Source organism: Heloderma suspectum, chromosome 4, assembly GCF_057233095.1.
Source record: "Heloderma suspectum isolate Gila_16-S chromosome 4, 16-S_ref, whole genome shotgun sequence".
Lineage (NCBI taxonomy): Eukaryota > Metazoa > Chordata > Lepidosauria > Squamata > Helodermatidae > Heloderma > Heloderma suspectum.
The window spans coordinates 144,746,513-144,761,588 of NC_139461.1; the positions used below are offsets into that span (position 1 = coordinate 144,746,513).

Here is a 15,076-nt window from a genome sequence, read left to right on the forward strand (position 1 = left end):
CTATCATGGCTGACTTTGCAAATCTAGCCGTGATAGGCTACGTTAATCGTCACGTAGCCTATCACGGGGGCATTTTTTTTTTTTTTTACTTTTATTGGAATGGCGGCGGCGGCAGCCGGTCAAAAGACCGGCTGCCGCCTCTGCCCCTGTCGAAGACCTGTCGAACCGCCGCCGGGACCCGCCGCCGGGAGGGACATTCGGGAAAGGCAAGTCCCGTCCCGGGGGGGGGGGGTGCGGGGTGCGGGGGGGTGAGGAGAATTTCTCCCCGAAACTACTTCAGGGGGCTGAACACGTTGGCACTCGGCCCCCCGAAGTTTCGGGGAGAAATTCTCCCCCATCCCTAGCTGTGTTTGGAGTTTATTAGGTATACATGATGTCGTGGCCATCCAGGAGCCATCCAGGAGCCACCCAGGAGCTTATCAGGGAAAAAACGGATTTCCTGAGACTGCTTAAAGTCTGATTATTTGTCAAGGGCTCCTTGGAGGGCTCTCTCAGTCTAATCCAGTAGCCAAGTCCAGGCACAGACAAAGGGATTCCTTTCAAAGCTTTATTCTTCTTTTACAACTTAACAACTATACCGTTTGCAACTAGATCTGAGCAGCACAGTACCTATGCCCTAAGTTGGAACAGTTGCTCCCCGTTTGAAAGGGAATTACTGGCAGACCCCTGAACTTAAGGACTAGGGAGAGTCCCTCCCCTTTTCCCTTGGAGCCTCTGGTCGCAGCCGTTGTTTGCGCGCCAACCTGGCACTTCGCCTCCTTTCCGCGCCCTCCATCTGGCGCCGCTCTGGTGGTCGCGCATCCACCAAGTCTGCTATCTGTGCTTGGTCACTCCCTGGACTGCTAACTGTACTAGGAATGCTGGTAGGAGGAATCTCCGTCAGCTGTTGGTCCTGGGAAAGAGGAGCGCACTCCTCTCCCAGGAGCGACTGCTCTTCCTCAGAATCAGAACTACTCTGGGATTCTATGGGCTCAGTGTCCACCCTGACATTATTTTTCTTAAATTGGGTTCTCAGCAATATAGTTGCTGTGTGCTCCAACCCCCACATTTACCTCAGGTATGCTAGTCCTGCCCAGGGGTGTGCTTTTCACCGTGACCCCAGTCAAGGGACGTTTCCTGTCCCTGTGTTTCCCAGCACAAACCCATTAGTGTCTCCTCAGAAGTAACTCCTATTGTGGACAATGAGGCTTGTCCCCTGAATGTGCATACCAGCATTTACAGTGATCCCCCTCAATTGAAATAACACTTTTTAAAGCACTACCTTCCTAAAGGCTGTAAAGCACTTTCCCAAAGCTGCAATTCTCTATTGTTTGGTTTTTTTTTTCCCTTCAGAAGTACCTAATTCAGACCTTCTTTCCTGTGCAGCATCAGGTCAAAAAGGGGGCTGGTTCCCCATTCCTTTGTTTCCCCTCCCTGTCTTTCCCAGCACAAACATATGTGTGTCTACATTGAAGTAACTCCCATTGTGGTCAATGAGGCTTGTTCCCAAAATGCGCAATCCTGAAGTTACTGAGATTCCTATGAATCGAAATAATGCATTAAGAGAGCCTTGATGTCAAAACTTTGAGGCTTCGTTTGACCGCATCAGGGCAGTGAGAACACTAAGTTCCTATAATGATTGTTCATTTAAAGAAGTAAGTAATGCAGTGCTAGTGGGAGAGAGAAGGAGATTGTTTAAAGCTTTGGCAGCTTCAAGGCGGGGGGAACGCTGTGTTCCTGTGATGACTTTTGGTTTAAGGAAGTACTTAATGTGTGTGTGCGTGGGGCAGGGGAGAGAGAGAGAGAGAAGGAGAGGGATTTTTGGCAAGACACTGGAGGAAACCTCCCAGGGTCTTATCGAAGGAGAAAGTGGGGGAGAGCCCAGAGGGGGGGAGCCTCTCTTGTTCATTGATCAGCCCCTGCCAGTCAGATGACGTTCATTCCAAGCCCCCACCCCCACCCAGAAGTATCTTCTGTGAAGCGACTTCTAAAGCATGAACAGAGGGAATAAGCCACAGCTGTGGTTTTATGGGGTGAACAGTTCATTGGGACAGTGAGGCAAATGCATCAAAGCATTAAGGATTAGGAAGAGTTGAAGGACTGAGATACTGCAGAATGTAAGAAGTGGGAAGAAGTATCAGAGGAGATATGGTGGGGCCAATGCTGTTGAGAAAGCTACAGCACTGAAGGACTGCAGGTCATAGAAGGAGTAAGAGGCAGAGCAGGAGGAACACAGAGGGGGTGTAATGCTGAGACACGGTGACGCTCAGAGAGGGAGAATTCCACAGCAGAGAAGTGTTATACAGAATACATGTTCTTAGAAAATGCAACATTAAGAGAATGAGTGTGGAAGTGTGTCAGGGGCAGTGCATTAATTTATAATATCTTTAAAGTAATAAATAATAATACAATTATCACTGATAAATCATTGATGGATACATTCATGGAGGCTGTAATGTCCAGCATATTTACTGCAACTAAGTATTGCTGAATGCCACGGGATTTACTTTTCTGTAAATATGTTTAGGATTGGGCTGCCACTGAACAAACGTTTTTGTAAACCTACTACGTTGCCATGACTCCAGGGAAGTGTCCCAGTATTACTAGTTGTAAAACAAAAATTGTGATAAATTGTGGCCCTAACCCGATTGTGCATGTGTGCAAAATCAAACTCGTACCTGTGGCAAAATCATTACCAAGAGACAATAATCTGCTTGCTCCCAGAAAGTGGACTGGGGTTGTAAGCAATAATCTGAGCAGGGCTATGGGAACACAACAGCATGCTGCAGTATCTCATCAACTTTGGGGAATATGGGCAGAAGCCTGCTCTCACTCTCTGTCTCTTCCCTTAGCTGGATGAAGGCTCTCGTTAATGGGGTTGTGGGATCTGATAATGAAATTAATATATGTTGGTATATATAATGAAATTAATCCATTATGTTGGGTTCATATACAGACGACTATCTTCATTTCCTTACCTGCCTCCAGGTTTTGCCACAGTCAGATGTTATATACATTTCTTCTTTATATTCAACAAGTTGGGCACCCAGATTCCCTGAGAACAAAGGTAAAGTGAGCAGGGGTTACGAAGCCCATGCAAATGGTTATTTGTATTCTACAGACACCCCCCCCCCTCAATTGAGGGGCTAGGATTGGCTCTGTTCTGGTTAGAATTGGCTCAAGTGCTGCATCACAAAAGCAGTTTACCATGCAAAGGTATGCCCATGTGCTCCAGCAGCAACTACACCGCCCCAATAATGTGTCAAGCAGTCCCAAAGGATAAGGTGTGAGGAATTTAAACTTATCAAAGCATCCCACTGTGGATCCGAAAGGGACCAAATGGATCTAGGTGGTGTGAGCTTTTTCTTGAAGCAGGGTATCTTATCATCCCTGCCAGAGGCCTGTTTAGCTTTTGCTGTGCAGAGCTTCTCTTTCAGTTACTTCTTCCTAATGTTTTACCTAAATCTACCCATCTGTCATTTAAAGTAATTTCTTCTTGGTATAGCCTCAGTGCCAAGTTTAATTAATTATTCCCCCTCTTCAATATGAGGGTCTTTTAAAAGTATGAATATGTCCCTTTAAACACAATTCCTTCCCAGCTTTGCAACAGCAAAACCCATGATAGCAATACCCATTATGCCATCAGGTATCAGTCAAATTCCTTATGCACTGACCAAAATTCATCCCTCACTGAAGTACTGAACTGTGGAAAAGTTAGTAATTGTATTGCCCAGGCCCAGCAGTAACAGCAGCAGTAGCTGAATTTCACAGATGGGGATCTGAGGCCCACATACATGCCTCCAACTGCATACACAATTCCCTCATAGTTGCTATAGTACCCCAGGTAGTGACTGATTCCGGGGAGTACTTTACCGATACAGGTCAGCAGGAATCTGCCTCAGGAATCCCACATTCCCTAAGCCCACCCAGAAGAAGAGGACTCTTCAAGCAAGGAACCTGCATCTACTGCCCTGTTGCCTCACCAACCATCCAGGACCCCATACTCTCCTGTAAGATCCTTGTTTGGAAGACAGCGGAGACTTCAGCAGGCCACTTAGTGAGGCGGGCTTCAGCTAAGGTCTACTGTGAAAGCAACATCACTCTTGCCTGTCAGTTCTCACAAGATTCTGCAGAAATGGACCTTGCCCCAACCTGCCATCTTATACCTGATGTCTGTGGCTAGGAAACTCCTCCTACAGGGAGGAAAGAACAGAGCCCCTGAAGACATGCTCAGTGACTTGTGGGCTTTCAGTCTGACTACAACAGAACAGTTGCACTAATTTGAGTTTTCTTGTAGTCACCAGTGAGAAGTCATCCAGGGCCTACCCCATTTTCACCCTGTCCTTAGTGGCAATGATGACAACCAGCCATAGCTAGCAGAAATTACAGGTCAACATGAGCTTTTATCTCACTGTATTCATTAATTACATTTGTATCCCATCTTTCTCCAAGGAGCTCAGGGCAGAGTACAGGAAGATATTCCACGTTATCCTATCAAGAAGCCTGTGAGGGAGGTTAGGTTGAGAGACAGTGGCTTGTCCAAAGTAGTACATGAACTTCATGGCTAAACAGAAACTGAACCCACTCCTCTCCTGTCCAAGTTCAGCAGTTTATCCACTTACAACACACTGGCTTAGTGGACTGATGGTAAGAACACACGAAAACAGGACGTTGCCTTATAACAGGTCAGCCAATTTGTCCACCTAGTTCCATCTACTCTGATTCACCGTAGCTCTCCAGGGCCTCAGGCAGAGAGAGAGAGAGGCATTTCCCATCACCTGCTACCTGATCTTTTCTTAACTGGATAGGCCAAGGATTGAAGCTGAGACCTTCTGAGCTATTGTTCTTTTTTTCACAGAAGGTCCCAGCTGCACTACAGACCCGGTGCTGAGGCTCAGCAAGGAAGGGAAGGGCTGCTGGAATCAGTAATGGAATCTGGTAAACCCTCTGAACATCCAGCCCTAATTCCCTGGGACTGGAACATACACATTCATCCCAAATTTGGATACTAGGGTTGATCCCAAGTTTGTCATCAATGATACTATACAAATTAATGAAAACACTGAGCTGCATTTCCCTCAACATCTAACTGCTCTCATACCAGACACCGCAGACTCTGGTTTGCCTAGAGTTCTGGCATGACAGCAAAGAAATTGGAACAGCTTGCTCCATCTGGATCTTCAAGTTCACCTCTACAGGGTCATACTGATCTGAATTAATTTAGATTAGCCAAGTATTCTTGAACATCCCTGATGTAAGATGTCTTAAAGCTTTTTCCCAAAAAGGGTGTCTAAGAAATTTAATAAACAACAACATGATCCTTTCTTGTCTTCATCCTTGCTTAGATCAATCTGGCTAAATGTAACACCACAGTTTTACTTCCTTGTGAAACCTGAAGCCAAGCAGTTACTGAGTAATTCATTCTTGGCTTCATCCCCTCTCTGTCTCTCTTCTTCGAAGTTGAACAATGGCCTCACTGTATTTCTTATTTCCTTCTGTTTCTAACATCTGTTTACACCCCTTCTTACGGATTCTAGCATCTTCTGCTAGTTGCAGTCCCTTCTCTTCCTTTGTTCCTGATTTTCTCCTAACTTATACTATATCAGTGTCTTCAGCCTTTGTATTCTTTCCTATAATGTAACTTTGTTTTCACATCATGATAAATATCCCTGTGCAACCGGTTTGGTTTTCTGCCATTTTTTCCGGTGACTAGCATGGTTTGCACTTGTGCCTTCAGTGTTGCTTTAAAAAAAAAAAGGCCAGCCCTCTTAGCACTTCCTGCCATGGGACTCTACTTTGTAACTTGTCAAAATCCACTTTTCTGAAATATAATTAAGTTAAACTAGATTTTGCTGTTGTTTTTCGCATCTTGGTCCCTAGGGTGAATGCACCTCCCAAGGTGACTTCCTATTCGTCAACACCATGTCTTAAGAGCGCAGTCCTAAGGTATGACCTCTCAATAGAGGGCTCTGAGATTGGAGGTCCTGCCTATCCTATTATCTGCCAGCAGGAGGCAGGCAGGGAGGCAGGGCAGAAGGAGGATAGAGGTGAAAATGCCTCCTGTTTGTCCTTTTTTTTAGGTTTAGCTAGACAAGCCTCTTTAGGATGCTGGCCTCGCCTCCTCCCTCCCTGCCCCCCCCCCAGTTCTTCTGACATCACTGTTGTGACCTCGAAAGAGCAGCTGCTGCACAGCTTTCCATGGCAGCAGTGCAGAAGTGGGATGGTGAACTGTCCCCCTCCTGAGGTCATAGCAGTGTTTACAGCATCGGGAGGGGGATCTGCCATATCCTATGGTCTCTGGAAACCTCTCCCAGGGACCAGATAATTGCTCTGCAACTGATTTTCTGCAGTGTATGTTAAGAGCTTCCTGAAAACTTATTTTTCCCCCTTCTATCTTCACTAAGATAGAAGGACAGAATTTGTCATTTCCTTTACTTGGACACCTTCCTTCATTCTTTACCCCTCTCTAGAATGTGCTATGGCAGCCCTCAAAATTTACTTTCCAGTCATGAGTGATATCCCATATCACCTCAGTAATATGAACTAAATTTTAAGCTCTAGGTTGCCTTATTTGTTCTCCAAATGCCTTCAGCACGTATAACTGATAAGAAGTAACTAGTTGTCTTATGCAGGACAGTATACTTTACTACAAACGTCAAAATAGAAGTTTCTTTTGATGCCAGTCTCTGAGCTTCATCCTGAACTTATGAGTGATTCTATACTGAATGTCACACTGAATCAGACATTACACACACACATCTCTAGGTTTGCCAAAATAGGGAGCAGAAAAAGGACATTGAAAGCAAGTTCAATATGCAGAGTAACTGGAGATCCAGTTACATGCAGGATCTCCCAATCAGGAGCTCATTTTTACATGCTATGGAGAAAGTAAAAGAAGGTCAGATGCGGGAGCAGGGAGGAAGTATGAACTGTGCAAGCCAAAGGCCTGCTCCCAATCTCACTGGGCATTTAGGTGAGGATGGGAGTAATGTCTGAACAGGCTCTAAGAGTCATTCTACATTTTGGCCAGAATGTGGTGATAGACTAAGGTGCTAGAATTTTGGAATACACTATTTCAAGCTGATGTGGGAGTCTCACATTTTTAAAGATCTCCATATAACAAACTCTCTGCATGCAGTAAACTAGCATACCAGGAAGAGTTCTTAGCCCTTCTGTTATGCCAGTTTTCTACCTGTGTAAATTGCAGGGGGCAGGGGTTACATTTAGGAGCATTCAAAAATATGATTACTCCCATCTGCTGTCTAAAGTGGTACAGCCCGGAAAAACAGCAATCTTATTCTTCATAGAATAGCTTTATAGATCTTTTCAGACATTCTTGTTCGCTACACAATTAAAAACTTGAGAAAGAGCAGACGCATGCTGGCAAGCCTCACTCCCACAAGCATATCCCCTTCCCCTTGTTTGCGGCCCTCCATGCGTTAATGAAGGGGAGGGGAGCCATGCCTGATTTAGAAAAAAATGCATCATCAGGGCTCTAAACTGTGCCAGGAGCCTCCACTCATAGAGATCACGCCCCACTCAAGAAGTCTGCCCTTCGATGTGTGTGGGGGGGTGGCAAATGAGGGGAAGGTGACATGCTTGGGGGGCAGAAGGGAGCTGCCAGTGTGCCCCAACTCTTCCTCAACCTCATGGAGAAAACGAACAGCTGGAGAGGTCTTATGTGGTGCAAGGAACAGAGTTAAGGATCCCCAAAACCTTAAGAGGCCTTCCCATTTTCTTTGCCTTTTGTATCCAGTTTTTAAATTGTAAACCACTGACTGAAACTTGCTTTATTTTTGCATTTAATTTGTACAGTGCCTAGTGCAACATCAAGCACTATACAAGTAATTAATAATGATCTGGACTAAATATTAATCCATTTCCATTTGGGGGCAGGAAGAATTAGAAATATTTCCTCAGAAACACTCTCAACAAGAGAATATTTCCCTTTTTAAAATCCTGTTTGGTGCCATTGTTTCCCTTTGCTGTTGCTTCTTCTATGTCATTATTTTTCTCTTGGCTGCTGCTACTATCTCTTTCCTGGATTAGTCCCATGGGAGATCCAAGCCAATCAAGGACCATACAGTGAATCAGATGGCATCACTACACTATACGGCCCATCGTATCTGGGTATATGATATCACTGAGAGCAACTGAGAAAGAGAGGAAGAAAAAGACAATGCAAATGAACAGGAAAAAACTTTTTTTCAGGCATTGCTTATGATAATTGGAAGAAGAAAACATTTTTGTCCTGTTTCAGCTCAGCTCTAGCAACAGCAAAATCAGTAACGACAATAGGAATAGCAATAACCTGAGTCATTTAACTCTTTTCCAGGCTAAGAAACAAATGCCAAACTAGACATGATTCAGGAAATCCATGACTGGATCTCTTGACATTCTTTTTACACCTAAAATCAGCCACACTAGTGGAGTGGGATTTGGATTGGGACTATGGTGCTGGGGGATGATACTTCAAATATTTTCCCCCACACCACTTCCCCAATGTTTTGTATACAGAAATGAATCTCTCTGCAGCAAAAATTAAAACATGAAACTGCTGTTAATTGCTTTCACCATTTTGTACTTCATGGCAGTATCACGACTTTTGTAGCTTTTCCCTACAGTTAGCAGCTCTTCTGTTTTAAGTCGTCCAGTCAATGAGATACATCTTCACCTGTATAATTTCCCAGTCCTTATGTATGTTCCCCAAATCAGTTGTGTTGAGTTGAAATAGCAGGATTTAAATTCTTGTACAACCTTGAATCCACTCCAGCTGCTTCAATGCAAGGAGCTACACTTAGGGATGGGCAGAAGGCTTACCGCCAGGTCCGGGAGGGGGGGTGTCCGCAGTGGGGGAGGCGATCCGTCCCTCCCTCTCAGAATCCTAGCTGGCCAGCTCCGCTCCTCGGCAATTCTGTGGAGCTGCCAGCCAGCTCCAGAATGCCAGCGATATGGCTGCCATTGATTGCCATATCGCTGGCTCAGCCAAGCTGGGTGGATTGACTGTGGGCGCAAATGGCATCCACTATGCCATTTGCAGCTGTAAAGGTCTTAGTTTAAGCTAAATGCAGCCATTTATGACTGCATTTACCTTAAACTAAGACCTTTATGGCTGCAAATGGCATAGTGGACGCCATTTGCATCTGCAGTCAATCTGCCCAGCCAGCGATACGGCAATGGCGGCCATATTGCTGGTGCTCCGGAGCCGGCCGGCAGGGAGGATCCAGCCAGCGAAGATTCCTCCTGGAGGCGGAGGTAAGTCTTCTGATCCTTCACAGACTCCTTTTGAATCCGGCCTCACTGGGGTCCATGGAGGATTTCTCTCCCATCCCTAGTTACACTGCTATAGTTAAAGCAGTTTTCACATGTCACACACTCCTTCCCCCTGTAGGCACACTTTGGGCTTCATCACACAAGGCTAAAAATCCTGCAATTTACTGAGGCTTCTGCTTCAGGAATCTTTGTGGGATTAGATCTGATCCTTTCCATGTAGCTTAAAAAAAACACTGAACTTCTCGATAAGGTCTATGTGTTTCATTACAAAGCCACTAGGCGGCGCTGTTGTTTAACTTGCAATAAAGCGAACTTTAAACAGTACACCCTCATTTACATCGACTCCATGGTGGGAGGAGAGAAAATGCTGGACTTTTGTTGTCATGGAAAACAATGCAACAGAACTCACAAACAGTGAGAGGTGCCCTGGAGGAGGACTGCGTTGTGTACAAGACCCGCAAACTTCTGTGAGTGAGCAATCTCCATAGCAGGATAAAAGCCCCATGTGAAGAACCCCTTTGTCAGCCTGACGTGAGGCCTGTGTGGCGTGACTCAGCCTTACCATGGCTACTGGGACTGTCTGTGGCTGCGCCTTCTATGATGGAGTCAGGGGGACGTGGCTGGTTCCAGTGGCTCTGATGGTCTTGCTGCTGTGCCAGTGGTGCTTCTTAGGCTACACCCAGCCAGCAACACTACAGGTGTATTAGAGTGGGAACACCTTGCAACCAGTTCTTATTGTTTTAACTGTGGAGAACCGAGGGGTAGAGGCAAATTATTCGTTCAAACGGAGCTGAATTGCCATATGTCATCGGCAAGGAACCTCTTTCACCCAAGGGCCAAATTCCATTTTGGAGAAACTCTTGAGGGCCGTATTTCAGTGGTGGGGCAAAAAATACAAAAAGGGCCAGTATACTCTGTCTTAAGGCTCTTGCTAAGTCTCAGGTGAGGCATTCCAGCCTTTTAGAATGGGGAAAAAACAGCCCAAAAGCTGGGAAACCAACAAAGGATCAGTGGTTGGGGGAAAGGGGCGTGGCCAGCAAAAGGGGTGTGGCCATTTGAGGAACCCTGGAGGGCTGGATTGGGGCCCCAGGCCTGCCTTATGTTAAGGTAGGCCAGCATGAATGTATCGTGGAAGAAGATGAAAACCAACTGCAAGCACTTGGTTAATTGTGTTCCAGAATATCTTGGCGTATCTTCAAACTTCAGTTAATTTGTACTAGAGCTACACTGTGAAGACGGAAAGGAAGAACCACCTGCTTCAGTCCTTCATCCCCAACTTCTGCCTCCCGCCCCTCTTCTGCCCAACCTCATTTTCATACTCCACACAGCACCACCAGGCTTCCACCTTCCTCCTACCACGTTTGCTGCTGCCGCTCTTCTCTCCTTCGCTGGAAAAAAAAGGATAAGATACATCCCTGCCCCCCCAACTAGGAGATGGCATCTGTGGTGATGGCATTTGGTGTCAGCAATTTGTGGGGGGACCCCAGCCCTGGTCAGTTCTAGCTTCTTATACCCACTGCTTTCTGTGATACTCAAGCACAATGGAAATAAACAGACATGATGGAAGTGAATCAACTTGCTTATACAGGTAGATAGTATGCAATGGAGAATTAATGAAATTAAATTAATGTAATATAGTATTATTATGTAACTTTTTGACCAATGAACACCAAAAACAAAGTGCACTCTCTCTTTTTTTTTTTTTTTTTACCTGCCCCCATTATGAGTCCTGGTGCTGTATCCTTGGTATGAACCATTCCTGACACATATGGATTGTCTGGCCAGCGGAGATGGAGGTGAAGGTGGCATTCGGGCTATAAAGATAACAAAGAAAGGTCTTTGTTTTTAGCAGAATGGCAGAACTGCCTCTAATATTCGAAACAGCCACACTATGGGTAAATGGTATGTAATGACAGCTCTGTGCAGAGACGAGGGTAACTACTTCATGAAGACAGACTGCTGCTGCTAAAATGTTATGTCTGTTAATGCCAGCCACAGTAGATACTGTACTGGAATGTTTCACGATGGCCTCTTGAAGAGCATTAGCACTGTTATGTTTTGGTGGTCTTCAAAAAAGTCACCCTGCTTTGTCACCGTGAAACTGTACCAGCCAAAACTGCCACACACTGTTATAACCATTGTGGCAAAAACAGCAGCCACAACCTAACCAGCAAAAATGTGCTATTACCATGGGAAAGATATTGCAAGAATTTAGAGAACTTTCCAGAGTAATTCAGTTTATACTATTTTTTCTGCATCTAGAACTCATATATAGGATAGCCATTCCAGTCTACCTAATTTCCTCTTCCAGCCTTAGACGTGATAGCCTTTAATTCCACTGGGGATGATTAGAGGATCTGACTAAAAAAATACTTTTGCTAATTTGCAACATCAGCTCTCAAATGCCAAAAGAATCATCATCCCAGCAACTTACATTCACTAGATGGCACTTTTGAGCTTAGTACTCGGACTTCATGAATGTATTTATTAACATATTCTAACAGCACCCAATCAGGGCCATAGCCTCTGTTCAAATTGCTCCCTCAAAACAGGTGTTGGGTTCGATTTTATTTTTCCTCAAAGAAATGTATAAAACTGACAAAAAAACTGGAATTTTTGAGAGGAGAAATGAGCTTGTTGGAGCTGGTAACTCCTTGTCCTATTGCGCTTGGAAGCAGCTGTGTTATTGCATATACGTTCATTCTCGAAACACAGAGCTACATGTGATGCAAGAGGTCTATCACATCTCCTGCAATCTTTTTTAAAAGCTGTAGTAGACCTGGAACTCTCTTGGGGCAGCAGTACTGAGGGAGAGGGTGCTCAAACTTCCCCTCCCCCAATGTTTTCTTGATCAAAATCCACACTTCAAAGCTGTTCTTAGCTTTGCTGAGGGGAAAAAAAGGTACCCGTTTTGTAACTCCCCCCCCCCCGATGGGGCTAATAATAGCTTTGGGAGAGGGTAGATTTTGATCAGAAAAATGGTTCAGGGGAAAATGGTTAATCACCCCTCACCTACAGCTGCTTTTAAGGTTAAAAAAATCCCAGGGGATATAATCATGGATCTCCCAGGTCATGTGTAGTTTGACCTCAACTGAGACACAGTGGAGTCTGAAAGGGGTTTCCTACATGTAGAAGCAAGATGTTGAACAGGGTGGATTTTAACCCAAATTAAAACGTTCTTCACAGATTTGCTGGAGTCAGTTCTTCTATACTCAGGGACCAAGTAATCAACATGTTTCCACAGGTAAGACTGAGTGGCAACCTTACTCTGTTTTATTTTTTGCTTGCTTGAGTTATCTGGCTCTGCATACACTTTAAAGCACAAAGTATTCGTTCATGCACCTAAGCTCTGCTTGTGGCTGAACTATTGAATGCAGAAGTGTAGGAGACAGGAATGTTAAGGCACCTCCACCATAAATAGTATTCTCAGCACTGGGAATTGACATGGGGTGATGATCTTACCATGTGAATTTTGAAATGTCAAGAGCCATTCACAAATAAAATATTGGACAGGATTCTCTTTAATTGCTACTCACATGATATGGAACATGCAGCATAAGCACTTATGGGACATGGAATATATTGCGCTTGGGCAACTGCCCTCTTCCATACCTTGCAGGAATAGAATGGTCACCACTGCTCTATGGGTTGAGCCTAAACCACTCTAGTATTGTTCAAAAGTTAGAATTATGCAAAGCAGGATTAGCACATGGGTCCTCCTCACAGCAATGAGGCCCAGAGCAAGCTGTGGGGGCCACTCTGGTAGCATTTGAATTGGGAAAGTAAAAAGAACAACTGGTGAACTAAAGTGATACATACTGACAAAACTAGAAGCCTACGCACATAATTAGAAGCCTAAGCACAAAGCCCGCCTGTGGGCTATATCCCTGAAGAAAGGAGTTGTGGCCTGAGCCAGACATGGGCAGCTCTTTGACTCACCTTCAGCTGTAATAAGAGCTGTGCTTCTCCATAGGCAAAGCTGCCTTGCCACTGTCACAGCAGCAGGAAGGGAGGGAGGGAGGGAAACGAAGTCCAGCGCCACTACTGCTGCCTACCATTCCATTTTCTCAGTCATCACTGAAACAGTCTGTAGAAAGGCCTCTTGGGACCAGCTGCCCCGTTAGGGCAGGGACAGGGAACCTGTGGCCCTCCATATGTTGTGAGACTGCAATTCACATCACCCATGACACTGGCCATATTGGCTGGGGTCGATGGGAGTTGGAGTCCAAAAACATCTGGGGGGCTGGATGTTCCCCATCTCTGCCTTAGGTTTCTAGGCCCCAAGAGGATCTATGTGCCTGTAATAGCTGCAGTAAAGGGAAAAGTTTCCACTGATGTAGTCTCTCATCACAGTATCGCAGTGATGGGCAAAGTAACACTCAGGAGAACATTTCTTTCTATGCAGCACCTAAAAGAACGTCTGAGAATGTTGACTTGGCCAACCCATCTCCTTCTGGCTCCCTAGCCCACAGAACAGCTTCCTTTGCCTATCCACTTCCTCCCATGAGATCACAGCCTCTCCTGTACCTGGGTCCTCTGAGAACGTGTCTAGAACCTCTTCCTTCTTTGTCACACTCCTTTCTTCAGCTCTGTGCCACCACCATCCACTGTTTTTTCAAGTCTCTGCTGTTCAGTATGCATTTTCTGTGCCTATTCTGTCTCACTTCCTTTGGCGATTTACTAATGCATTTTTGCATGACTCAAGCCAGCCTCTCTGCTGGTTCAACATTCCTGGCCTCCTCACATTTGTCAATAGCATGTGTAGCTTCTACTAGTCTGAGGTGATTGCCACAGTTTCTGCCCTTTTGTTTGGTTTCTCCTTGTCTCTTCTGCCCTTCTTTCGCCCAGGCTTCTGTCTCCTTGTCCTACTCTTCCTTCAGATTCTTATTTTTAATCCACTGCCTCCTCTTCCTTCAGCCATCCAGCACCCTTGTTCCCTGCCTCTTAGGCTCTCTTCACACCGGATTTTTTTAGCAGGATCATTTGTCTTTAATCACTAGTTTTCACCGGAGCAAGGACGCTGCTCTCCTGCTGCTATCTCACAACTTTCCTTCCCTCTTCCTGAGTTATCTGAGAATGGGAAAAACCAGGCATTTTCTGTGCTTGCAACTGAAATTGTCATTTCCCCCCTGTGCATTTCTCCTTTAGCATTTTGTCCCGCTTTGTGTGGGTGTGTGCTAAGGGGTGTTGCTGGACGGTGTTGAAAAAAATTGACATGACAACAGATTGGTGGGAAGGGGGGGGCAGGTCACCCCGCCACGCTTCCAGTGACTGTTTTAGCCTCTCTCCCATTCCACTAGAGGCTCCGAGATCCCCCTGAATACAGCAATGCTTACTTCCAAGTAAGCTCATTGGCTGCAAGGCTTTCCTTTCCTGGGAGTAAGTGCCACTGAAATCTGTGTGGCTTGCTTCTGAGTAGGCGCGCATAGGAGTGCACTGTAAGTCTACTTAGAGTAGCAGTCTTAAGGTCTCCCATCCCCTTCAATGCATGTACTTGGAACCTCCCCCTCCCCTTGACTTCACTACGGCTTCTTCTCCCTTTTGCTCACCAGAGTGATGGGCTTTTTTCCTCCCAAGGTGGATGGGGGAGTCTCCCTTCTCAGCCACACAGGAGAACAGTTTGACAGTTAGGATTTCAATGGGTATTAAAAGTGCCTTTTCTCCTCCCCTGAATAAATTCATCATGCAGAGCTTGGAATGGACTTTTTAATAGTTTCCTTTTGGGGTGTGTTGTTTTAGATAAGGCAGTAATGCTGAAGTGGTTTTCCATTGTACTCCCTCCCACCTAGCCAGCCACTATCTCTTCTCTTAGCCCTCCTTGCAG

The 15,076-nt window shown here is 45.5% G+C and overlaps 1 protein-coding gene across 2 annotated transcripts in view; it reads right to left on the minus strand.

Moving 5' to 3' along the window:
• The window catches only part of SORCS2 (sortilin related VPS10 domain containing receptor 2), a 220,225-nt gene that overhangs the window by 59,423 nt on the left and 145,726 nt on the right, over nt 1-15,076 (minus strand). For both annotated transcript variants that reach the window (XM_084850779.1, XM_084850780.1), the window contains exons 11-12: nt 10,964-11,066; nt 2,958-3,034 (exon numbers count right to left, since the gene is read on the minus strand). In XM_084850779.1, coding sequence (XP_084706905.1) covers nt 2,958-3,034; nt 10,964-11,066 — 180 coding nt within the window. The remainder of the gene's footprint in view (nt 1-2,957; nt 3,035-10,963; nt 11,067-15,076) is intronic.